This window comes from Mustela putorius, unplaced genomic scaffold (genome assembly GCF_011764305.1).
Source record: "Mustela putorius furo isolate JIRA1106 unplaced genomic scaffold, ASM1176430v1.1 tig00003909_pilon_pilon_pilon, whole genome shotgun sequence".
In the NCBI taxonomy this organism is placed as follows: domain Eukaryota; kingdom Metazoa; phylum Chordata; class Mammalia; order Carnivora; family Mustelidae; genus Mustela; species Mustela putorius.
The window spans coordinates 2,852,124-2,876,803 of record NW_025422057.1 but is presented as its reverse complement, the minus strand read 5'-3'; the positions used below and the strand labels follow the sequence as shown (position 1 = coordinate 2,876,803).

General features: G+C 52.9%; 1 protein-coding gene across 3 annotated transcripts in view; it reads left to right on the top strand.

The window, feature by feature from the left end:
- The window catches only part of MGMT (O-6-methylguanine-DNA methyltransferase), a 277,379-nt gene that overhangs the window by 221,947 nt on the left and 30,752 nt on the right, over positions 1-24,680 (top strand). For all 3 annotated transcript variants that reach the window (XM_004751711.3, XM_004751712.3, XM_004751710.3), the window contains exon 3: positions 6,915-7,075. In XM_004751711.3, coding sequence (XP_004751768.2) covers positions 6,915-7,075 — 161 coding nt within the window. The remainder of the gene's footprint in view (positions 1-6,914; positions 7,076-24,680) is intronic.

Below are 24,680 nucleotides of genomic sequence, written 5' to 3'. Positions count from 1 at the left end.
ATGCATCTAATGTTGCAAATGTACATACAGCAAACTTTGCTATTAATCAACAGTCAAGCACTGCAAGTGGGGTCTCATACATAATGAATTGTGCTTAAGCCTCATGGGCTTCTTGATAGAAAAATAAAAGAAAACACAAGTGTAGTAAGCTTTTGAATAAAATTTAACTAGATTGCTCTGCATCCTGTAATTGTTTTGGAATCATTAGGGACCTGATAATTCATCTATAGTTTTGGGGTGTTTTTATCTTCATCTGTCAGATAGTAGAGATTTTAATGATATGTTAAAGTGTTGATAAAATACAGTTTTCCTTTTAAACAATTTGAACATGTAGGGGAGAAAGGAAGTAGGCTTTTTTAAGGCATTCCAGTCTGCCAAGTGTACTATTTAAATTGTGTTTTTAAAATGTTTTATTGCTTATGTATTTAAGGATCATTTTCAAAAGGAAAAAGAAGTGTGTAGTTCTTACGACATGTACCTTGTATGGAAGAGTTGAAAATTTACATAAAATTTTCTGGGTTTGGAGGGTTTAAATAGTACCATAAATTCCTCTATGGTCTTGTTTAGGTTCTGACATTAATTTGAGCCCCAAATTTTGAGGGCTTAGGTTGCCCATTAAAAACTGATACCCGATTTAAGCAGCATACCTGTGACCACCCAGAAAGTGAGTTGAATTTTACTGCCTCTTCCTTCTCCTATTGTTGGCCTTGGGACCTAGACCATTGGTGGCCTATGATCGGATCATGAATGTAGAATTCATTTTGGGGGTCTGTGGGGCGATGGAAGGCGTCAAGGCACAGAGCAGGTTGTGCGTCCGTTTTGTCCTGACCCACACTGCGAGAGCCGAGCACGGGTGTGCAGAGCACCTGCCGGCTCCCGCCAGCCCCCTGCAGGGACGGCCAGCAGCGCGCCTGCCCCACGGAGCCGTCTTCAGGACTTCGCGTGCGGCGGGCGCGGGCTCCCTTCGCTACTGGTTGTCCTCCGTCGAAGGGTGGCCAAGTCTGCTTTGTAGAGACCGACCTGTGAAAACAGACGCCAGGACCCCCACGTGAACGTCGGTCCGTCCACCTGGGTGTCAGGAGTCACGGCAGCTCTTGGCTCCCTGCCACTGGACACGCGCAGGAGTTGCGTCCGCCGTCTGTAGTGTCCGCTTCAGCGTGTGGCCCGGGCGTCGTGTCCACGTCGGCTGCTGGCGCTCCCAGGGCGTGGGGCAAACCGCGCACGGACCTCCCAACCGTCAGGACGGCGCCAGATGTGCGGTCGCGCTGCCGGCCGTCACCACGAGCCGCACCAGGCCCCCGTCCTATGGCCGGACGAGCCCGTCGGGAGCCTCTCCTCTCCGTCTCCCGCGCGGTTCTGCTGTCGGAGGCTGGCGTTTCACTTTGATTTTCGCCTTCCCCTCTTTGCCCCAGATTAGAAGGTCCGATAACTGCAGGGACCCCGTCGCACCCGCGTGGTGGTGCCGCCCGACAGCTGCGGGCCAGCAGGCTGTGTCGCGGAGCTGTCGCTGGAGGTGTGCGCTCACCCGACATCCTGCGGCAGCCCTCATTGCGGAGGGCGTCGGGCGCGTGGGGCCAGCGGGGGGCCGAGTGGAAGGCGGCCACACCCCCTCGGTGTCGCTTCACCCTCGTGCTACAGATGCTGCGTCCACGCTCTCGTGGATAAGCCACGGATGTAACGGATCCTCAACAGCGGCTTGTGTGGACTCAAGCCACAAAATTCAGTTGGAATATAGAGTTTAAAGTCTTTATTCAGCCCCACTGTTTAAAAAAAGAAAAGATCTTTTTTGATCATAGGTTGAATAATTTATTTCTTATCTTCCATCCCACCACTGGAAAAGGAAACTCAAGCAAACTTGAGCAAGGAGGTGTAATTAAAGGACGAACCCATCAGACACAAACCCAGGAGACTCCGCCAGAGACCTGTTGAGTCAGACGTAACTGCGCGTACCGCTGATACAGAGCCGCAGTAGGCACGCGTTTCAGAGTCCCTTCTGTTGCAGCTGTAACGTTTTGCCGAACATGTGCTCTTCCTGATGCTGTGGGGTCCGGAGCCCACCCTGCGTCCTGGAGCCAGAGAAGGGGTGGTGCGCTTCTGTAGCTCAGCTCGGGGACTCTTCTCCTCGTAAGGGTGTCTGGGATTCTGTATGTGGCCAACGCCCCACACTCTTGCTTCTACCACAGGCTCTACCCCACTCTCCGTGGGTTTTCCCAGATTGATCTCCCAGCCTTGCTGAAGGACACAGCTTGGGTCAGCACGCTGTCGATTCCACATGAACTGCAAAGAATACGGGTCCTTGGAACTCTTTTCCGAGGTCGAAGTTCTTGGCGTGGGCAAGCCTCTAGCATCACCAGTTCATGTTCCCAAACTACAACACTCGGTTTTATCCTGGGAGGACAAATACTGGAAAAGCACTGGGGTCAAAGAGAGAGGGTTTTGAATGTCTGCCCCCTGGGTGTAGCTAATGCTGCTAATCAGATGTGAGTAGCTTAGAACTTTTGGCCTGTTTTCTTACATCAAATGGGATTTAAGCCAAGTACATGACATTTTAATGTCTTTGGGAAGTAGAATTCATTCAGAAATGAAGATTTAGTGGTTCTTTACTAGCAGTGAAGTCTTGAGGCGCCCCCAAACCTGAATGCCCAGATCTCCTACCAAACTGATTGAGTTTTAAAGTGTTGAGCAAATTTGCTGTGTGGAAAGACCCTGGAGGATGTGGGGTCGGGAATGTTCTTCCATTTTTTTCTCATGTCAAGCCAGTCCCTGACACCGTTGCAGACCTCGAGCACTGCCTTCTGGGGTCCTGGCCAGCCGGGCTCTCTTTGCCCCAGGGCTCCTGGTTCTGCAGCGGCCGCTAGCCTGAGCCCAGTGCGTGCGACCTCTGTGTGCGGCAGATGGATGGCTCGGAACCTGTCCGGGGAGGCCGTTCCATTGACACTTGGTCCCCTCCCCCTGCCTGTCTGCTGCCACCAGTGTGGTGCTGCCCCTGCCCCTCGCTTTCTAGCTGAAATCCACGTCCTGAGACACAGGCTGCTTTGCAGGGAGAGGGACAGCCTTCCTGGGAACGCCATGAGCGATGGGTTCCCCCTCCACCTTCACAGGTGAGGCATCCCTGCGTCATTAACACATCTTTAAATGTTCTGGAGCACTTTCCCACACTCCTGCATCCTGATCTGGGCTGAAGGACAAACCTGACCTCTGAGCCAGCTCGCCGGGCTGTTCTTTCTCCGAGCCCCGGCAGGGAAGGGGTCACGACTGCAGGAGAACTTCACTAGGGCCTTTGGTTCGTGCCTGTGTTCCAGAGCCTTTCCCTGACGGCCACTGTGTGGGGATCGCCAAGAGCTGCATGTTTCTTGAGGAAACCCTTACACCAAACCACGTACGATTCCGTGTCTGCTCCGTTACAGTGTGCCCGGTGTGCTGCCCTGTCCTCTGTGGAAAAGCTCAACAAAGCCAGATGCGTTGGTCAGCCACCCGCCAGCCCTCTTGAGCCAGCCCTCTCGGGCCAGGGGGGAGGAGGTGGTGCCCAGTGTCCCAGGGTCGGCCGGGTGACTCTTACTGAGGACGAGTGTCGTCTGGAGGAAGGCCTCGGGCTGGCTGACTCTCATGTGTCCCTTTCTGCATGGTCCCGGCTGACGGCGGGACGGGGCCTGCTCTTTGCCCGTGCAGGCTGGCTGTCCAGCTGCTGGCCCTGGGTTCCCACGCCTGGTGCTGGCCCACGGACAGGGGTGTGCGACTCCGTGGTGGCTGAGGGACAGCTCCCAGGGAGGGCTGGGGTGTGGGATTTACGGGAGCGTGGACCACGGAGCCCGTAATCACTGGGGCCTCAGGGCTGGTGGGCAGGGGGCCAGCAGAGACTCCTCCGTAATCAGGGCGACCGCCGGCAGGGCTGCGCCGCCGTCACACCGCAGCTCGCACAGGGCCGTGCGAAGCGAGGCTGGAGGAGAGGGCAGGGCAGGGAATAAATTTCGTTTTATTGTAGAAATGGAAATCTGTGTCATGGCTTTAAAAATCTGGTTTTATGTGTGTGTTTAATGCCATTCATTTTAAATGTAGTATCATAAATCCTTGCTTCAGAAGCAAAGCTGTTTAATTACATTTCACCCATGAATAGTTACCTAATGCCAATAGAGAAAGAGTTAAAAAGGAGACCTACAGAGTAAATCAGAGGTTGAGATCTTTAGCACAAGCATAAAAAATCAATTTAAGATGAATTTTACTACTATAAAAATTCTTCAAATATCCTTTTAAGAGTGGGAAATGCTAGTAGGGACACAGCTCCCTTAGCCACGAGGACACAGCGACCAGCCTGGTCAGTGCCTTTGATGCCCAGACGCCCCTGCGCCATTCCGGGGCCTCAAAGAGGTGTTAAGTCTTGGAACACAGTGGGTCGCTAGTGGGTACTGAAGGCCCCGTCCCATGGCCTAAGGTACCCCATCTCCCGTGGTGTCTGTCCCCTGGCCAAGGGAAGCACAGTCACCGTTGGTGAAATGGGTGAGCATAGCCCAAAAGCTCTGAGACCTTCTGGCCTGTTGAGGGAGGCGCCAGGCACACGGGGCCAGCATGGGTGCTCAAGGCAGGAGAGGGACGGGGATCTCCCATAGGCTGAGGGTGGGGACGTCGGCCCCTTAGCTCTGTTCGTCTCCCATTTGGGCAGGTGCCACTCACAGCTTGCTGTATGCTTGTGGCTGAGACCTTCGTGGACAAACTGCCGACCCCCCGACACACACCGGGTGGCATTGGCCTTGCTTTGTGCGAAGGGAGCCCTGGCTCTCCCTAGAACACCGGCCCCCTCTCTCTCCACCCCCAGGAGTGGGATGGCAAGACATGCGCCAGCCTCCCCCTCTTTATTCTCCTTTGTCATCAGTGCACGTCTGTTCAGAACGGAAGGAGCAGGATGCGAACAGAGTGTCTAGAATTTCTCTCTGAAGTCGAGTGACATTCAGGCCAGCCACGGAAGTCCAAGTCCTTCCCCGACCAGATGTCCTGATGGAGAGAGAAATCGGGGCGGGAGCCATGTCTCGGCTCTGCTGGCCCCGCGGTGCTGTGCAGGGAGCACGTCCTGTGGGGGGCCCTCTGTTGATGTGGGGTCCAGGCCGACCACGGGCCTGTCCTCGTGGGTTGCCACGAGGATCTCCCACAGAGATTCACGGAGATGGCATCTGGGCTGAGGCCTCGGCCTGCTCTGTCGGGTCGGGAGGCGGCAGGATGGCCAGCCCGCGTCTGTTGTCCTACTCGGCCGGGTCGTTCCAGGGGACTCGTTTCTTTGACTTTGCCTGTCCCGTTCCTTCCCCACCCTGTCCACATGCAAGTGCGTAGACGCTCTCCCCAGTCCCCTTTCTGTTCTACTGTAGAAAAACCGTGGAAAGGGCATTTCTGTGCATCTCATCCAAGGAAGCTGATTTCTGGCGAGATCTAGGACGTACGTGGAGACTCTCATTTCCACAGGGCGCCGTGCCTGAGAGACTAGCAGTGCTGCGAGGGGCCACATCCGTGAGACCTGCGTCCGCGCCTTCTGCGGCTCCCTGCAGGCGCACAGCGGGACGTGCACGGGCTCCCGGGTCTGCGGCAGCCTGCGCGTGCTTGCGGCCTTCCCGCACGGTGCCGTTGGGCCCGCGCTCCTGCGGCCGCCATCCCCCATGTCCTCCCTGTGCTGGGCCACATGGCCAAGCCAGGTGTGGCCTCTCCACTCAGACCCTCCTCAGGGTGGTGGGTACGAGACGAAACAGGCAGCCGTAGACCGGTGCCCGTGCACGCGTCCTTAACCCAGAGTGAGGCTCGGAGGGCCAGGGAGAGCCGCGTGCAGCTCCCCTCCCCCCGAAGCTTCGGGATCTGAGATGCCAGAGAGACGCTGCCCTCCAGGGCCCGAAGGCCTCGGAAGCCTGCCAGCTGTCCGGGCACCTGGACAGGAGGCAGGAATGTCAGCTGAGGAGCTCAGACTCGGTGCCAGTGCTTTCGTGGGTGTGGGGTTCCAGGAAATCGGAATAAACGTTGGATCCGTCATGAACCTGTAGGGCTCGGAAGCAGGGATGTTTTCTCGCTCCAGCAGCGGGGTCCCCGGAGACTCGGCTCCTGCCGAAGGGGCGTCCGCTCTGGGAGAGGCGGCCGCCAGCTCCCACGGGGGCGGGCGTTGCCCCGCGGGCCAGGAGCCGACGAAGCGACTCCACAGTGTGTGGTTTAACCGGAAGGAGACAGGAGGAGGACGTGACCGTAAGGAATGAACGGGGGAATCTGGGAAGAAAGGAGAAAGCCAGAAGCCGAGCAGCATGACTGGCGTTAGCCTCGCGGGAGGACTGCCCGCGCGTCAGACGCTCTGGAGCCCGAGACGCCGCGGGCGGGGAGCGGACCGCGAGGAAGTCCCCGGGTCGCAGCCCAAAGCAGTGCAAAGCCCCGAACGCGCTGTTGTGTTGAAACTCTGGGAGGCGCGGGTGGTCCCAGGCGGGGTAACTCCTTCGGTAGTATTTCTGGAAGAAGGTTTGATAAGACGCGATTTTACAGACAAAGGATAGAGGGTCGCGTGCGCCCGTTGGCCGTACGACGGGGCAGCCGCACTCCCACCGGGCCAGCGTCTCGTGTGTCATCCCGACTGTGTCACATCCTGCTTCACGGGGTGACTGCAGACGCTCAGAGCCCCAGACGGCAGAGCCCGTGTCCCCGCACGTTCCTCCGGGAATCGCCTCTTGTTTCCAAAGAGGGCTTGTGTTTCTTAGAGCCAAAGGGGGAAACGCGGCGGGAAGGCCCCCACCCCTCCTGCGGGCACCTGCCCTCCACTGAGCAGCAGTGGGCGCCCCTCCCCGAAACTGCTGCAGACGTCCACGCATGTTCGCCCGTGGGCACCGCAGGCGTTCATCCGCTTCCCACCTGTGTGCACTCGGGGCCGGAGGTTTATGACCGTCCTCTTACCTCTTTTGCAGGCCTGCGGCGGCCCCCGCACTTCCTGAGCTGCTTGGCCATCCGGAGAAAATGACGGAGCCCCTGGTGCAGTGCGCGGCCTGGCTGGACGCCTATTTCCACGAGCCCGCGGCCCTCCCACGCCTCCCCTTGCCTGCGATTCACCATCCCATTCTCCAGCGAGGTCAGTAACTCCGCCACCTCCCAGGGTTTCGCTCAGGGAGCTGGACGGACGAAGTACCGCTCACGTCACAGCCCGTTTTATCGACTCTCCTGACTTGGTATTTTTACATCATCTAAACAGAGACAGCGTGTGTCCGCGCTGTAAGGACAGGAGTTCACGATCTCCACCCATTCCAAATGCTTGTGTTGGCTTTGGCACGTGGTCACATAATTCTTGGCAAAGGCAGTAAAAATGATGCATGCAGATCGACTCTTGACTCTTGTTGGCTGAAAGGTTTAAATAGAAACACATCTGAATAGCAGTGAATTTTTCAATAAGCTTATTGTTAACTTAAACTGTCTGCTTGCCAACAGCACAGAAAATGAGGCTTGTACATGGACAATTAGCTACTTCCATAAACTCGGCCGGTGACATCTCATCAGAGTGGGTAGTGGCATTGTGTTGTCTCAGAGAAGTTTGCAATCTAATTTGTCAAACTTGCCGTAGTTACTGTGTGCTTAAAGCACGGACTGAGAACTTACTGACTAAATGTAGCACGTTTAAGGCACATGGTCTGTGATCACCAAAAAGCATTTTCCCAGATGCTTCTTTCTGATTTCTTGTTTGGACCTGAATTATGGCAACTGAGATTATTCTACACATATACCAGAGGTTCATTTTGTGTAGTGGCTTTTTATGCTCATATTAAAATAAGTGCATGTGTACACGTACACAAATATGTCTAGATGTATGAACACCCATAGTCAAGGGAAAAAACGACCCTGAGGTTTTAGATAAGGTAAATCTAGGGCGCCTGGGCGGCTCAGTCGGTTGAGCGTCAGACTCTTGGTTTCAGCTCAACTCGTGACCTCGGAGGCTGCAGGGGACACGGTGTGACCTCCATGTACTTCTCAGGCTGGGAACTCAGATGTGGTTTTGCTTCTGAAGTAGGGGCTTGGGAACCCTGGTGCTCTGAACTATGCCGTCCACTGTCGTTTGTCACTTGGAGAGTACCGCTGTGCCGCTAGGAGCCAGGAGGTTGCCCGACCAGAGGCTCCTGGGTGGCTCAGTCCGTTGAGCATCTGCCTTCAGCTCAGGTCATGATCCCTGGGTCCTGGGATCAAATCCCACATCGGATTCCTTGGGCAGCAGGGAGTCGGCTTCTCTCCCCATGCACCCTTCTTGTGGTCATGTGTTCTCTCTCTCTCTGTGTCAAAAGTAAAGAATGAAAGAAAGAATTGCCTGACTGGCTTTCCTCTCTTAAAGTCTGTTGACTAGTGAGCAGAAATTTAATGTTTTAAAATTTTCAGGACAGAAAAATTAAAAAACCAAGTCAGGAAGTCTCTATAATCAAAGGTAGAGGTGGGGAAAGTGAGCTTATAAAATCCTGAGGTCCTGTTCTTGGTGTTTGAAGAGGGCGGGGCTGGCCACACTGAGCCTGCCTCCCTGGCACTAGGCCGAGCCAGCCCCCCTCCTCGTCCAGCCCCCATGGGCAGTGTGGGTGTCCAGAACGAGCTGGAAACCGCTGCTGGGGTAATGATGGGGGCCGTCCAGCCCCAGCCAGAAGCTCTTCCCTGTTGGACGAGCCCCACAGTGCTGGCAGGGGCTTCCAACCGAGGCCAGGTCCCTCTAGCTGGGTTTAGGGGAGACGGCCTCCAGCACCCTCCTCGGGACAGGGTCCCCTGGGCCAGCCCCACCCCCCTGACAGGGGTCACCGCGAGCCGGGGTTTCCCACGCCTTACCATGTGCAAGCCAGGTTTTTCTAATTTAGCTCGATCGCTGACTCCCAGGCAGGGACCAGGTGTGGGGATTTTACAGTTTAAGAAGGGAGGGGTGGACAGTTATGATAGAATTGCTAACACGAACCCCCAGATGTGGTAACACCTTTTTCTATCCAGTGTCGCTGGCTTGGCTCTGTTTCCACTTGGTATCTTATAGCACTAGGGGAGTCATGGTAGGCGGACAAGTCCCATGCCAGGAAAATCCTCTGACAACCTCCGAGACCTCCAGAAACTGGTCATTAACGTAGAGAAAGAAACCGTTGGGGCGCCTGGGTGGCTCAGTTGGTTAAGCAGCTGCCTTCGGCTCAGGTCATGATCCCGGCGTCCTGGGATCGAGTCCCGCATCGGGCTCCTTGCTCGGCAGGGAGCCTGCTTCTCCTTCTGCCTCTGCCTGCCACTCTGTCTGCCTGTGCTCACTCGCGCTTGCTCGCTCTCTGACAAATAAATAAATAAATAAAAGAAACCGTCACAGGCTTGGAGGTGTGGCTACATGTTAATGTGGAATAAATGTTTTTTTTAATAAATTCTATTTTCCGTGCATCTTAATTTTGGGGCACATTTAATATGCTTTTGCGTATCATGTTTTCATCCCAGTCTTACCTCTGAGATTTAGCTTCTGCTTCTTTTAGCTTATTCTAAAAACGTAATCCCGACAGAGCCCCAGCGCCGGAACCTGCTTGTCCTCAGGAGCCAGCCCTTGCCGTGGGGGCCCCCGGGGGCCAGGCCCCTACTGCATTCCGTGGGTCCCTCTTGTCTGCGGGCAAGACAGCTTCACGGTGAGATGGGCACCCGTTCAGCACTGGTTCATCTTTTAAGGCTGGTGACACGTGTGTGTGGACGTAGGCCATACACAGTTAAAGTCTTTGTCAGGTTAGTTAGAACTTAATACTGGAGATTTCACGTAGTTCAGCTTCTTATCTTGGAAAATTTCCCAAGTGCGATTAGTAGCAGGTTAATTGTCCGGGTTCTCCTGCCAAGGAGTGTGAGGCTGGCCCTTCTCCACCGGAAGTCCGCAGGTGTGTGCCGCGCCGCCGCCGGGGTCCTCCAAGGGGTGAGGGCGGCGTCTGCTGCTCAGGAAAGCACCAGCAACCAGGTGTGGAGTAAGACGTGTTCAATCTTCTTGTGAGACTGTTCTGAGTAGAGGGCGTTTCCTAAGAAAAAACCGTTGTGTGTTGTATTTGCAGTTTGGGGGGTTACCTTGTGCCCATCTGCTTGTTAAAGCGCCAGCGGGACCATCTGCCGCCGGCCTCTGACGGAGAGCCAGCCGTCTCGGGCACAAAGAAGCATTTTAGGGAGGGCAGGGGCTTCCCCATCGAGCCCTCGCGGAGGTCAGCACTATTTTGAATTCATTTTTCTCCAAGAAATAGTTACTGAATGAAGCCATTGGTCTTGAAATCTAAATGTTTCTTTTATAATGAGATACCGTTTGAAGTTCTTTCCTGTTAATGTGTTCTAAGTCCGCATTTACTTCTCAAAAGTAACGTCGCTCCATTGTATACATAAGCATCTTCGCGTAGCCTTCGTAGTCCGGGGCAGAGCAGGTGAAAAGGTGGAAGTAGACTTTGCCAGAAGCAGGATTTCCCAGCGCTGAGGAGAGGCCGACTTGAGGGAAACTGAGACCCCTCTCGGATTCAAGGTGTGCACTCACTGCCCTCCCCTTCCCAGCTCCTCTGCCCATCGCGGTGCTCAGAGCAGGGAGCCTGGGCCTCTCCGCTTGCTCTCCGGGCTAGAGTGGGGGCTTCCTCCACGGATGGCGCCCCAAGAGGCGCGGTGTGAGCCCTGCAGTGTGCGAGGCGGTGTGAGCCCGGCAGCGTGGACGGTGGTGCAGAAGGTGGGTGGTGGGTGCTGATGGTGGTGGGGGCTGGACGGCGGTGGACCCCAGTGGCGGTGTGAACGGCGGGTGGTGGGGACGGCGGGCGGTGGGCACCTGCGGTGGCAGACCCCAGCTGCTCCTTCCGGTGTCTTCTCACAGATGATCGTTTTCAGCAGATGAGTTCTGAGTTTTCTTTTCAAAGTGACTGCAATGTTCCCTTTTAAATGAAATATTTAACACTTTAATAATTCCTTCGTCACAGCTATTAGCTTGTAGCTATGAAATCCAGCCGCATGACGGTAGTAAGATCCGCATTTGCCAACCCTGCCGGCGAGTAGCGTCTTGTCGCTTCTGTTCCGAGGCCTCAGAAAGGATTCTCGTGCTCGTGTAAGTCAGTTGAACAGCCTCTCTGCAAAGGGCCTCTCCTGCAAGCCTTCCAGAGAGTTACGGGAAAGGCCCTTCCAGGGTGAGCAAAGGTCCACACTGTGTCCCGGAGGACGGTCCCCCGGGCCGTGCGCTTCCAGGGGGCTGAGTGAGTGCTGGGAGGCGGCGGGACCCTGAGGACGGGAACAGCATCGTCACGCCCTCCGGCCCTCACCGGAGACGGCTCTGTAAAATCAGAAATGCCTCCTGGAGAGGCTCATCACGCCAGCTCGCCCGGGCCCCCAGCCCCACAGCCTTCACGGGGCACAGCCCTCCTGCCCTCCGCTGCCGCTCACCCCGGGCCGCCATCTCCCCAGGAAGGGAGGCCCCAAGCCCTCTTCCTGTCCGGGTGCTGTGGCCGCCGGGGCGCCGCTCACGGGCGCTGAGGTCAGTCCTGCGCACGGCCCGGGCCTGTCTGCAGTGCGGGCCGCGGCAGAGGCAGGAGCTTTGTCTCAGCCTCCCTCATGCCCACAGCAGCAGGCGGCTTCGTGCGTTCGTGAGGTTTGACCTGATGCTCCTCCCTGGACTTGGATGAAGTCTGCCGTGCGGAGAGGCAGCGGGAGCGGCCGGTGGCGGTTCCGCATCCGGCTGGGGGCTCTCACGTTCTCCCGCACTGTGAATGAGGCCTTATAAAAATCGTCAGCCTTGCCGTGATACTACCTAGTTTGTAAACCTTCCGATGCCCATTTATTGATTAAAACAAGCAACAACACCGCACTTAAATGAAGCAGGAAATAAAGAGCTGGTGAAAATGTACTTTCAACCCGAGAGCGGCCACACTGCCTTTTGGGGGCAGGCAGCCCATGTGGAAATCTGGCCCAAGGCCCGCTGACGCCAACACGGGGAAGGCGCCGATCAGCGGAAAGGGGAGGGGGCCTGAGGGTCAAGGTGCCAGGAAGACGGTCAGGAGTCCGAAATCAGGAGCAGCCCCGGCTCTGAGTCCCGCTGGGCCGTGCGTGTGGTCTCAAGCCCGGGCTGGGGGGCGAGGATGAGTAAGAACAAAGGTGGGCGCGAAGCCTGAGCGCCAGTGGTGTGCGGGGTATGCAGTGGGTCCCGGACGGGACCGCAGGGGTGAGCGAGTATCTTCCTCATCAGGGACGTCTGGCTCCCTGCTTTCAGGGCCTGAGTAACTGTCTCCAGGAAGCCCTCCTGGAGGCACCAGAAGTCCTTTTCAGAGCCTTAGGGAGGGAGCAGCGCTTCTCTAGCAGCCCCTTCTGTCTGGCCGGAGATCTCGCACTCCCAGGGCCGGCATCTGCTGCACGTCCCTCTCCAGGGGGACAGAAGCACCCCTTTGTGGACTGCCTAGCCCGGTCTGCGTTCAGGTATGTGCCTCACTTCCAGCTCCCCGGTGGGATAACAGTGTTAGGTTGCCGGAAGTCCTCACCCGCGGTGAGGGTGTCTCTGAGTCAGGGGCCCCCAGGCTGAGCAGAAGGGAGCCACAGAGGCCCTGAGGGGTGGTGGCTCTGTGGGCCCCGTGGCCGCTGCCCTCCTTGGTAATCTGGCTCCATCCGGGGGCGTGGTGGCCAAGCCCGCTCAGAGGCCATCCGAGCACTTCACCCTCCGCTCTTCAGCTCGACCGATCAGCTGCATTTTGGCATTTTGGTGAAGATCATGGGCTGAAGAGCCTGGGGCTCAGGCAGCGTCCGAGTTCATGGTTTCCTATTTCCTGCCTGGCCGCCGTCCCTGGTGTTGGTTTATTCTTTGTACTGTGCGACCACATCTGGGACGAGGAGTTTTAGCTTCAGCTCTGATTCGCTTAAGCCGACAGCTTTGTCAAGTTGTTCTGCGAACCTGTGCACCTGGGCACTAGACAGTGTGTCCATATTATACTATCGTTTCTGTACGTCTCACCCTCCCCAGGACACGTCCAAAATCCTGAGAGAGGTAGGTATATATACGTGACCAAACAGTTTATATGTGTTGTGTATCACACATGCAAGTGTATGTCTGTGTTAACGTGTGTGTGCCCTGTTCTGAGAACTAGTGCTCTAAAGGAATTTACTGAAACAGATCAGACTCTTATGAGAGTTTCTGCAATGTGCTTCAGTCTATCCAAGGTTCACATTCCTAATTTAATAATGATTTTTGTTTGAGACCCATAGTTGCCTTTCTAAGAAGTATTTTTGCTGTTGTAATTAACAACTTTTAAAAGTTTTAGGCCATGTATCCATAGAGCGACCTGATCTAGAGCTCTAGCCAAGGGAGAAGGTAGGAGGGCCAGTTTGTTACTCACCTTTTTGATTTGGAAAGTGTGAGCAAGACTGGCCGCACGTCACTGTCGGTATCCTGAGGTTACGGACTCACATCAGGATGAGCCCACCCCACTCCTCATTGTCTAAAGAGTGTTGCCAGGTGCCGGCCCTTGGCTGGGATATCCCATGATCGTGTTGGCAAAGCTAACCAGAACCTTTAGGAGGTATCCAGTTTGGCCCAAAATGTGGTTTCTCTTTGAAATATTTGGGTGAGTGAAGCTCTACATTCTTGGGGGGACCCCTGAACAATGGAAGCAGCCGGTGGGAAGGAAGATAACGGCTTCAGGTCCTGGATCCCAAGCTGATACTCTGCACACCTAATGTAGATCCTGCCCTGGGATTGCTGTGGAAGAGGTTAAATATTCTGGTAACCCACAGAGTCACTTACACCTACCCTTGAGTTGGTAGTACGTGCCTCCTCCCAAAGAGGAGAGTTGAGTCTGTCGATTGGTACCAGCTCCTGAGGTGCTCACATGGCTAAGCAGGACCACCACCTGCTGGACCCCAAGAGCAGGCACGGCGTTCTGTGCCCAGACCCATCTGATGATTCAGTCATCCCCACTGGCTCCTGGGAAGCCTCATTCAGTGAAAGTTTCATCCCAGATCTGGGGAGGTGATAAGATCCCATGTCCCCTGAGGTTTCCATAATTCAGACGATCAATCAGTCAATCAATACATATGTACATACATACATACTCAAGAAGACCTTAACTCAAGTCCGGGGTGGTCACAGTGTGATGTAAACAAGCTTAAGAGGTGGTCTGAATGTCAGCTACTTTCAGACCTTATATTGGACAGGACAGCGTCTCTACTACAAGTAAATAATATTGATAGTTGAAATTGTCACAAGTGCTGCCTTTATGGGGAAATATTTGCATGAAAGTGTGGTGTTCCATCTGGCCTGGTAATCACAGCCAGCCAGTGGAAGCTCCTATTTCGGAGAAGTTCCCCAGTCACGTTCACACATTTAGGTGGGTCACCCGCAGTTGTCCTCACGATGGATGGGTGTGGAGGGGCTGTGCCTCAGAGCAGCCCAGCGTCCGATTTCCGCCTACCGAGAAAAGGGAATCACATTGTCTGTTTCCTGAATTTTTCATTTGAAATGCACTTTGAAAAAATGGAATCTTCTATCAGGTCTGTATTTTAAAGTGAAAAAAAAAAATAGACCCCTCACTTAAATGTGCTTTCAAAATTTTTATCCCCACTGTAGGCATTAGATTAATGCGGGTTGCTTTCAAAGAGAATGTTTAAATATTTTTGTTGTCATAAAATGTTGTATATTCACACTTTATAGGCAATGTTAATGCATTTTTAAATGCATTTTTGTACCATCCTAGAAATAATAAATAGAGTTATCTCTACCACCTGGGTTTATAGAAAAATTATCCTTTAATAAAAAATATGCATAGCGCTGGACTGTAAGTTAATACATCGAACACATCAGCGTTAGAAAATTGATGGCAGTAATGCCGTGAAACTGTGTGCAGGAGCCAAACGTGTATCCATCGTTACTTAATGTAAATTTCCTCATCACATACTTGGTTTACCTGCGTCCCTTATGTTCAGGCTGACTTGGAATAGCAGCTTTCCAAGTCTGCGTTCTTCTTTAAAGGTTGTGTTTCTGTGTTGGAGTGGAAAAATCCCACCTCTTCCAGAGGCCATTGGTGTGGCTCTGGGACACATGATGGCTGTCACCAGGACAGAGCGGACGCCCCCAGGGCTCAGCATGCCAGGCATCATGTCCTGCCCAGTGCCAGGCCGTACAGTGCTTCTGAAGACTGACGTAGGGAAGGCAGGTCTTAAGCCTAAAGTACATCACTCCGTTATGAGCTCTCATCAGGAGAAACCAGGTTTGTCCTGCCCTGCCGACAGTAAGGTAAATGCTGATTGTGTTTGGAAAGTCGTGTCTCTGGCGAGTCCTGCCCGTGCCCATCCTGCCCCCAGCATAAAGAGCTACAGTGTCTCTGTTACTATGGCAACTACTTTTCCGTTTCATGAGTACTGCTGGCGATCTTCGCACAAAACACAGTGTGTAAAGGACCCATCCCTAGACATGTGTGTGCGTGCGTGTGCGGGCCATCTGTGTTTTCTGAACCCACGTTCCTTCCTCAGCGGGCCTGTGGTGGGCCTTCCCTTGGACGGTCAGAGACCGAGCTCCGGAAACACAGGGCTCATGGCTCGGCCAAGACCTACTTTTCCGAGCAAATTCGCATTTCTTCCTCTTCTTAGAATCAAATATGCAAGAACCAACATAAGTGGCACATCCCCCCCTTTTTTTCCTCGAGAATTGGGCCTTTGATGTTCAAGAGCAGCCAGTATTAAAGGCCGTCCCGAGCTGGCCGTGGCCGCCGCGCCTGTTTATGGCCGATGTAAACCAGCGCAAACCGCACCGAGGATGATGGCATCATTAGTTTGTGAATCGCATCCTTGAAAATAACTGTGGAGGAGCCAAATCGGTCTAAAGGAAGATAACGGAATGGTTTAAGCTGCTTAGGTTGAATGCCAATTATGTTTTAATATTCAACTGAGCATATTTTACTAAGAAAAAAGGCCGCGTTGACGCATGCATAACTCATTGGCCGCGTCGGCCAGCTGTGCCACTCCACTCCGCGAATCACTTTGTGCATTTTAGTGGTATGGTAATTTAGTGGAGAACTACCTGAGTGATGGCATTTTCAATGAGCAGGTAATCTACAGAGAATTTTTATATGGTTATGAGTTCTGTGCTTCAGCCTGGCAACACAAAAATACATCAAGACCAATTACGGTATCAACTTTCAGCGCGGTACCCTCGCCACGCAAGTGCATGTATTTCTGCCCCAGGCATTTCAAATTGCATCTAATTTGAAATCTTTGGGGTTTTAATTAAATTTCAGAATATATGGAATTCTTCATTAGTACCTGCTCTGAATAGCAGATGATCCTTCTCTCGGTCTCGTTAAAGAAGTAGGCTGTGGTAAATAGCGTGTTCGGGAACTGATCATTTGTGGGGCCTGGGTATTGGAACAGAAATAGTAAAATGCAAAATAATATCAAAAAGATTATTAGTCCAGGGAGAGTCTCTTGATTTGTATTTTAATGGAATTTTACATTTCTCTTAATGATTTGCAAATTGTCCTCTGATTATAAGATGCATTAAGCTTTTCATTTTAATGGCAAAGACACAGCCATTAGCAGAATTTTTTTTTTCTGTCTTCTTTTTAGAGTGCTTCCCTGCAGCAGATAAATATTGAAACCATTAACACCTTTTGATGTTCCCTACAGCCTGCATCTCAGACCCAGGCGCGGCTCCCGTGGTCGCTGGGTGTTAACACCTGACTGGGGGCCCTGCCTCTTCACCAGCCGTGTTTTCTTTTCTAGCACACGGGATCCGTTTTTAAAATTTCAGTGGCTGGTCTTGTTTATTTGTGTTAAAGCTAATGCATTTAAATATTATTAATGGCCCAATTTGTATTAATAAAAGCTGTTCTCCTCAGTGTGAAGGTTGCCGGTGCTCAGGGCTCCTGCCCCACGCTGGTCTGCTGGGCTGGAGTCAGGGAGGGCTGAGCGGCGGGCACGGGGAGTGCAGAAGGCAAGTCTCGTCTCGCTTCTGGGGAAGTCTGCGCGCAGGAGAGAGACGCGCGGAATTCGCCGTGCCTGCCGGCTGACCCAGGCTGACCACAGCTCGACCCCATTCGCAGACCACTTGCCTCTGGTTTGGCCTCTGAGATAATGTCTTGAAATTTAGGCCAAGACGTCTCGTCCCTAGAAAGTGAATGCCATTGACGTGACCGGAGCTCTAGGCAGAAATGACTGCTCGTCCCCACGCCCAGCTGTGCTCGGGCAGCTTGTTACTCTGACCCGGGACACGGAGGGATGAGGGCACAGCGCTGCGCTGGGCGAAAGCATGTTTCCTCAGGGCTCTAGGGAAGTCGGCAGCCCCGTGCGAGAAACCTGGGCCGCTTCCCAGTGGAGCCAGGTGAGGCCTGTGCCCCTTTGGCCCTCTGACGTCCAGGGCAGACTGTCACTCCAGGCCGGGAGAGCTGATCTGCAGGGTGTGTCCGTCTCATCTGCGGACCTTGGCCCAGCCCGGGTCTATGAGGATGTGAGGGGTGAAGCCATACTCTTGTGCGTGACTCTTGTCAACCTCTCCTGGTTCGGGGGACCGAGGGGGTCCTCTGGGAGGCGTCCGGATGCTGGTCCCGGCATCACGCTGGTGCGGTCACTGTGTGTGGCCACATGTCAGGGACGCCCGGTGCCAAGCTGGGCCTGTGTGGAGCCTGGGACTTCTGCTGGGGCTGTGGGAGCCAGCACTGTCCCTGGCGGGCACACCAAGAAAACGTCTGCACTCTTTGTCCTCGCCTGGGCTGTGGGACCGTATCCCAGAGGCAGGGCGGCCTACGCAGCAGAAACTCATCCTCTCACAGCTCTGGAGCTGGAAGTCCAGGGTCTTCCCGAGCTGCGCTGCTGCCCTTCACATGCTGCCGCTCTCGGGACAAATTCCCCGGGGGTCCCTGTGTGTCTTCCTGTCCCTGTTATAGGGACACCAGCGTCAGAGAGCGCAGGTCCTCCCTAATGGCCTCCTGGCTATCACCTCTGTAAAGGCCTTTCTCGAAATAGTCACGTTCTCAGGGCCTCCCGGCTGTTGGGACTTCAGCTTGGCATTTTGGAGGACACAGTTCCACCAGTAACAGCCTTCCAGAGCCCTGGTTCCCCATCTGTAAGGAGGGGGCACTTGCAGTGACGTGTAAAGCTGTCCCAGGGGTGACACAGGACCACCAAAGACCCTGCGCCAGCACACCTGCCGCCTTCACCACGGATGGCGCGTGTTCTCCAGAGCCCGGCGATCCGCAGGGTGCCTCCAAGACCTCCGGCGCTGCCCTGGTGTCCAGGCCAACCGAAGGCTTAGGTCCTCGTTCTGCAGTGCTCGTCTTGGCGTCCCGCAACTTCCCGAGGACGCTGGCCGTGCCCAGTGAGTACAGGCATGTGGTGTGTGTCCTCACGGTGGGTCGCACGGAACCACAGTAGAGGGCCGGCGTGTCCGGAGAGCGTGCACGGCAGAGCCGGCGAGGGGGACCGGGCGCTTCCACCCGCCCCGGATCTGGCGGAGACCAGCCTGCCGTCTCGCTCGTCCTGGATCTCCACTGCCGACACCTGTCCGCCCGCTCGCTCTAGCCCAGAGATGGTGTTCTGCTTCTTAGGAGGGGGCCCTCGTCCTCTGGTGAGACACCTTGGGGTGCAGTTCTGGTTTAGCACTGGGGTGTCTGCTCCCAGCATGGCGCAGTGGGACACGGGTCCGGTGGCTCCGGCGGCTGTGGCAGGCCTTGTGCAGGGTTAGCTGGCGCCGTTTGCCGCGCTGTGAGCACACGTGGTGTCCGTTCTGCCAGCCGTGGCTTGGGGTCCCGTCGCCGGCACAGCTGCTCGCTCTGCGGAGAGAGAAAGTGAGGGGATGTCGGCCAGTGGGCCAGCCCGGCCTCCACGGCACGACGAGTGCAGAAGGATGTGTCTTGCATTTCTTAGGTAATTCCTGGCAGGCTGGGGTTCTTGTTCCTTTCTTCTTACAAGGAGAAGCTAAAAAAAATACCTGTAATTATCTTGAATGTTCTGTTCCTTGGCAGTAAATGAGGCCTCCGGAGGCAAGCACGAGCCTTCCGCAGAGGTGCCGCCTGAAGTCGGGGTGTCGTCTCACTGGCTCTGCCTCTGGGCCGTGGTCCTGGATTCCCCAGCCCCGGGCTGTGCTGACTCACTCACCTCCCTGTAAGCCCGAGAACCCCGTAGCCCTGGCTGGGCCTGCAGTCTCCGCACTGTCCAGACCCGTTTTGCAGAAGCACCCGTGAAAGGTTCATGAAGGAAGGTGCGCGCCCTGTCCGTAGACCAGCCCCTGGGGCGCGCCTTCCCGGGCCTGCCTTTTCTCCCCGCGCAGCACACAGCCGTGCTTGTCGACGGAACTGGTTTCGGGTTGCTGGGGTGCAGGTTGGAGGAGAGCCAGAAGGAAAGCTTACGTTGAAAATCAGGGGGGACCCCTCCCCAGGCCTGGGACCAAGTGCAGAGGTCTTAACAGGCCCTGAGTCCTGAGGTGGCAGGCTCTCCTCCAAGCTACCTGCACCCCAAGGCCAGGGCCCTTCTGTGAGGTCTTTCTCATGGCCTCAAGGGGAGCAGTGCCAGGCCCATCACCCTGCCCTGGGCGCTGCATGGGCACCACTTCTGAGACCGCTCCAGGGTGCCTGGAGAGCCTTGTGAGACCCTTGACCTTCTGTGCCCTAAAAGCAAAACTTCACACTCTGAGTTTCCGTCGGAGAGCGGAGCTCTGTGTGCTCTTACAGCGTATGGGACGGTTCTCAGGGAGCTGCTTACAGCTCACCGGTCTTCCTGGCGGACCAGGCTGTTTCTCCCTCCCCTGCCAGACGCCTCCGCACCCAGCCAAGGGCGTCCTGGCCGGCCCTGCCCCCTCCACACCCTGCCCCTGCCGGGGGAAACCAGCAAAACAGCCCCCCCACCCCCGCCCCGGGCCGTTCCCTCGCCCCTGTGCTTGCCGCTGTCCTGCGCAGAGAATTCCCGGGGCTCTGGGACGGCTGAGCACAAACAGGGTTTGGGAAGACAGATGCAGACCTACATTCAACTCTAGACGAACCTAATTAGGTCAGTTGATAAAACCTCAGTTGTACCGGGTGTTAGGATGTCTCACCAGCAAGACTGCATGACCTACAGGCTGGGGAAACTGTAAACAAACCGGAGCGGGCTTCTTTCGGGCAGGACTCTTCCAGCCCTTCAGTGCGGCGCATATGGGGTCCTGGTCACAAGCTCTGTAATTATGAACTTCCTGAGCTTCACCAAGTACGGAACCTTCTCCCACAGCTCCTCTCCCTGTTAGCGTGTGTGGGACGCTGATGTTCCCCACAGTGCCGTCTGGGGAGCCCTGGCCTATGGAAGCACCATAAAAATGACTTAGACCTCCCAGCCTGACCTCTGGACACATGGGTAGATTCCAGGAAATTTCCAGCTTTGTAGAGAACCCCTGGGAGGCGTTCTAGACCAGGCAGCCCTCCTGTCCCTGGACCAAGTATGTTCTGGCCTTTCTTTCTAAAGAGCATGGGGAAGGAGGTGTGCAGGAGTCAGGATTCCCCCTTCCCCGGTGCCCTGGACATAGTTGTTAAAGGTCCTTTGATTAGTTATTCCATTTTATACCCTGGGTCAGAGGTCGTAGACATTTAATGCAATATATTTACTGAATTTCTTCCCTGGATTTGAAGAAAAAAAAAAAAAAGGTCACCCTCTTCAAAGGCAAGATCAATAGGGAGGAAAAGATGATCCTGAGTGGTGAGGGCTGCGGACTCCAGGCCTGCGATGGTGGGTGGGGGGCAGGTGCCACCCGCTGACAGAGCCCTAGGCCTGACGGTGGGGACTGGAGTTCAGGTCACCAGTTGTTTGACAGGTGCCCTTTGAGCAATATGCAAAGCGCTCTTCTAGGCTCTGGGAATTTAGTAAAGAAAAAAACAAAAATCTGGGCCTTAGGGAGCTTCTGTGCCAGTGAGAAATCTGTGTATAGGATCTGTCAGGGCGTGACCTGAGTGCCTTGGAGGAAGGGCAGCCAGGCTGATGGGATGAAGACGGTTGGGCTTGGGGCGGGGATCCCTAAGGCTCCTTTGAGAAGTAGGAGCACAGGAGGAGGAGACACTGTGTGGGACTCAGAGGCTTAGGGATTTCTTCCTCTGAAATGTCAAGAGGAGCAAGAAAACCATGTAAATAAATACCTTTTGAATCACTTTTTATCAGATGACAAGAGGTGCAATTTCAAGGACCTCCTTCATTGTTGAGCACATTGAAGGCAAGTTGATCTTTTATGATTCTTATGAAATATCTGCTTCAGATAAAAGAAAATTCATAAGGGATTTGTGAGGTATAAATAATAAAGGGAAGCTTCATGATGCCCCACCCAGGTTAAAAAATGGAGCACCAGGCACCTGGGTGGCTCAGTGGGTTGGGCCTCGGCCTTCGGCTTACTTAGGTCATGATCCTGGGGTCCTGGGATTGAGCCCCACGTCGGGCTCTCTGCTCAGCGGGGAGCCTGCTTCCTCCTCTCTCTCTAACTGCTTCTCTGACTACCTGTGATCTCTCTCTGTGTCAAATAAATAAATAAAATCTTAAAAAAAAAAATGGAGCGCCGCCAGCACTGGCGAGTTCCGTGTGTGCCCTCCCTGCCAGGCCTGCCTGGCCTCCCTGTTGCTCCGTGCTGTGCCGCGTGTGTGCATGGAGTAACACTGATCTCTCCCTGTGACCCACTTGTTCAGTCAACATTTCTGTGAGGTTCCTCTGTTTTTGAAATCTGTAGAGATGTTCACCAATAGCCACCATACAACATCCCATGTTGTAACTGTGCCGTAAGTGTTTCCTACCGTATGCCCATACCAGTGTGGATTCTCGTCAGTCTCTGACTTTCTACTGATGCTACAGATACTTCAGTGCAGTGTTTCAGTGTTAAGGCAGAGTTTGTAGGCAGAGTACTGGGGAAGAGGGTGCCGTGCAGAGAGAGCGTTCCAGAACTCTGCCTGGTGTCCCTGTGAGTTTGTTGCAGATCCTAGGACATGCATGCATGCGAAGCCGTAGGAGACCAGGCAGCAACTAGTGGGAGCTGAAGATGAGCAATTCCCAGAGGAACCAACATCACTAAAAATGAGAATTTTTTTCTTTAAAAGTTAATTAACTCTTCACAGTAAAATGGATAATGAATTTTGGAGGTTATAATATATGTAGAACTAAAATAATAGCACAAAAAGTAGGACTGGGGAAATAACAATATACTGCTCTAAGGGTCGTTATGTTGTTAGGAGCAAGTATAATTTTTTTTTAATTTATTCATTTGTCAGAAAGAGAGGGTGAGCACACAAGCAGGTGGAGCAGCAGAGGGAGAGGGAGAAGCAGGCCCCCACCGAGCAGGGAGCCCGATGCGGGACCCGAGACCTTGACCCGAGCCGAAGGCAGACGCTCAGCCGACTGAGCCACCCAGGCGTCCCAGGAGCAAGTATAATATTACTTGATGCCAGATTATGATGAGTCAAAGATGAATATTATAAATCCTAGAATGCCACTCAGAAAATCCGTATAATCCAATAGATCATTCATATGCTAATAGAAAAGGCAAAGTAGAATATTGATTTTTAAGAATAACCTAAAAGGAAAAAAGGGGGAGAACAGAGGGTAGGCCAAACAGCCCGTTGATCGATTCAAACACAGCCGCACTGAGAATTACATTAAGTGTGAATGGTCTTAAAAGTCAAATAAAAGGCATAGATTGACAGACCACATTGGAGGAGGAGAAAGCCAGGAACCCCCCAGCTATATTTTTCTCCAATACACACATAATAAAAAGGTACAGACCCCTGTACTAAAAGGTAAGAAAAATGAAGGCACATGTATCAGAAGGAGTAAGTACAGTTGTCTTTTTCAGGTTACATAGTTGTTTAAATAGAATATGGTATAGGACTTTGAAAATAACTGTTAAGGGGCCCCTGCGTGGCTCAGTGGGTTGGGCCTCTGCCTTCCACTCGGGCAATGATCTCAGGGTCCTGGGATCGAGTCCCGCATCGGGCTCTCTGCTCAGCGGGGAGCCTGCTTCCTCCTCTCTTTCTCTCTGCCTGCCTCTCTGCCTGCTTGTGATCTCTCTCTGTCAATAAATAAATAAAATCTTAAAAAAAAAAAAAAAAAATAACTGTTAAAAACTAACAAGTTAATTTAACAAGGTTGAAGATAAAATTTTAATGTCTAAAGAAAAATTAGTGTCAAAAGTATATTTATTAAAGGACTAACTTTAATGAAAGATATGTAAGACCTGTCCACTGGACAATATAAAACATGGCTGAAAGATATTAAAGAGGACCTAAATACATTATCTCTTGATCATAGGAAAAGCCAATATTGCCAAGATGTCAGGTTTTCATCAACTACTTTTTATGTTACGTTCACTCGGGCTTTGAGATTCCCAGCTGATTCTGAAGTTATATGGAAATGCAAAGGACCTAGAATATCTAAAATAACTTAGAAAACAGAAGTCCTAGGACGAGCATTACCTGATTTCAAGACTTACTAATCTTTTGTAATCAAGACACTGTGGTACTGGCGTGAAAATCAGAAGTTAGAGGAGAAGAAAATTATTATATAAGTATAGATCTCTATTTTGTCTTTGAGGAGGACTCCTAATAGATCAATGAGAAAAGTAAAGTCTTTTCAACAAATAATGCCTGGGGGCACCTGGGTGGCTCAGTCTGTTAAGTGTCTGCTCAGTCCGTTAAGCGTCAGCTCAGGTCATGATCCCAGGGTCCTGGGATCGAGCCCCACATTGGGCTCCGTGCTCCACGGAAAGCCTGCGTCTCCCTCTCCCACTCCCCCTGCTTGTTTTTTCTCTCTTGCCATATCTTTTTCTGTCACATAAATAAATATAATCTTTAAAAAATAAAGAAAGAAATAGTGCCTGAACAACTCGATAACATCTGGGAAAAAAAAATTTCACCTTGACCTCTCACTCACACCATATGTAAAAAATTAATTTGATGTGTATCTGTGCCTAAATGGAAAGCTTGGACTCTAAGGCTTTGAGAAAAAATTCTGGAGGATACCATCATGATTTTAATAGATAGATATTTTGTGTACCACAGAAAGAGAAGGCTATGAACATACAAATAAATTTTATCAAAAGTAAAAGACATCATTTAGAAAATAAATAGGAAAGCCACAGAGTAAAATGAAATATTTGCAACACATATGCCTAACAAAGGATTTGTACACAGGACATGTGAAGAATCCTGTGACTCCATAATAAAAAGTCCAATAAATAACTGGGGAAAAGACTTAGCCTCTTCAAAAAGGAATATGTATGAGTTGATCCATGCATATTCCTGAAAATGTGCTCATCATGAAATTAAAGACCCATTACTATTGGTGTCGGCACCCAAAAAAATGAAATATTGAGACCTAAATGTAACCAAGTATGTAGTAGGTATATAGGAGGAAACCTGGAGGTGATGATAGAGAGGAATCCATGTTCATGGATAGGAAGGGTTTATGTCATCAAAATGTCAGTTCTTGCCAACTTGATCTAAAGATTCAACACAATTGCAGTCGAAATTCCAGGATGTCATTTTATGTATGTGTATCAGCGAACAGATTGTGACGTTTATACAGAGACCCAGAATCGCCAGTAACACAGTACCGAAGGGAAACAAGATCAGCTGACGGACACAAGCTTACTTCAGGACTTACTGAAAAGCTGCAATAGTCAAGAGAGTATGGTGGTGAAACAGTTAACAGACAGAAGTACAGAGGGCCCAGGAAGAGACTCCTGTGCTACCGCCAGCGGGTTGTCAGCGAAGACGCACCGGCAGCCC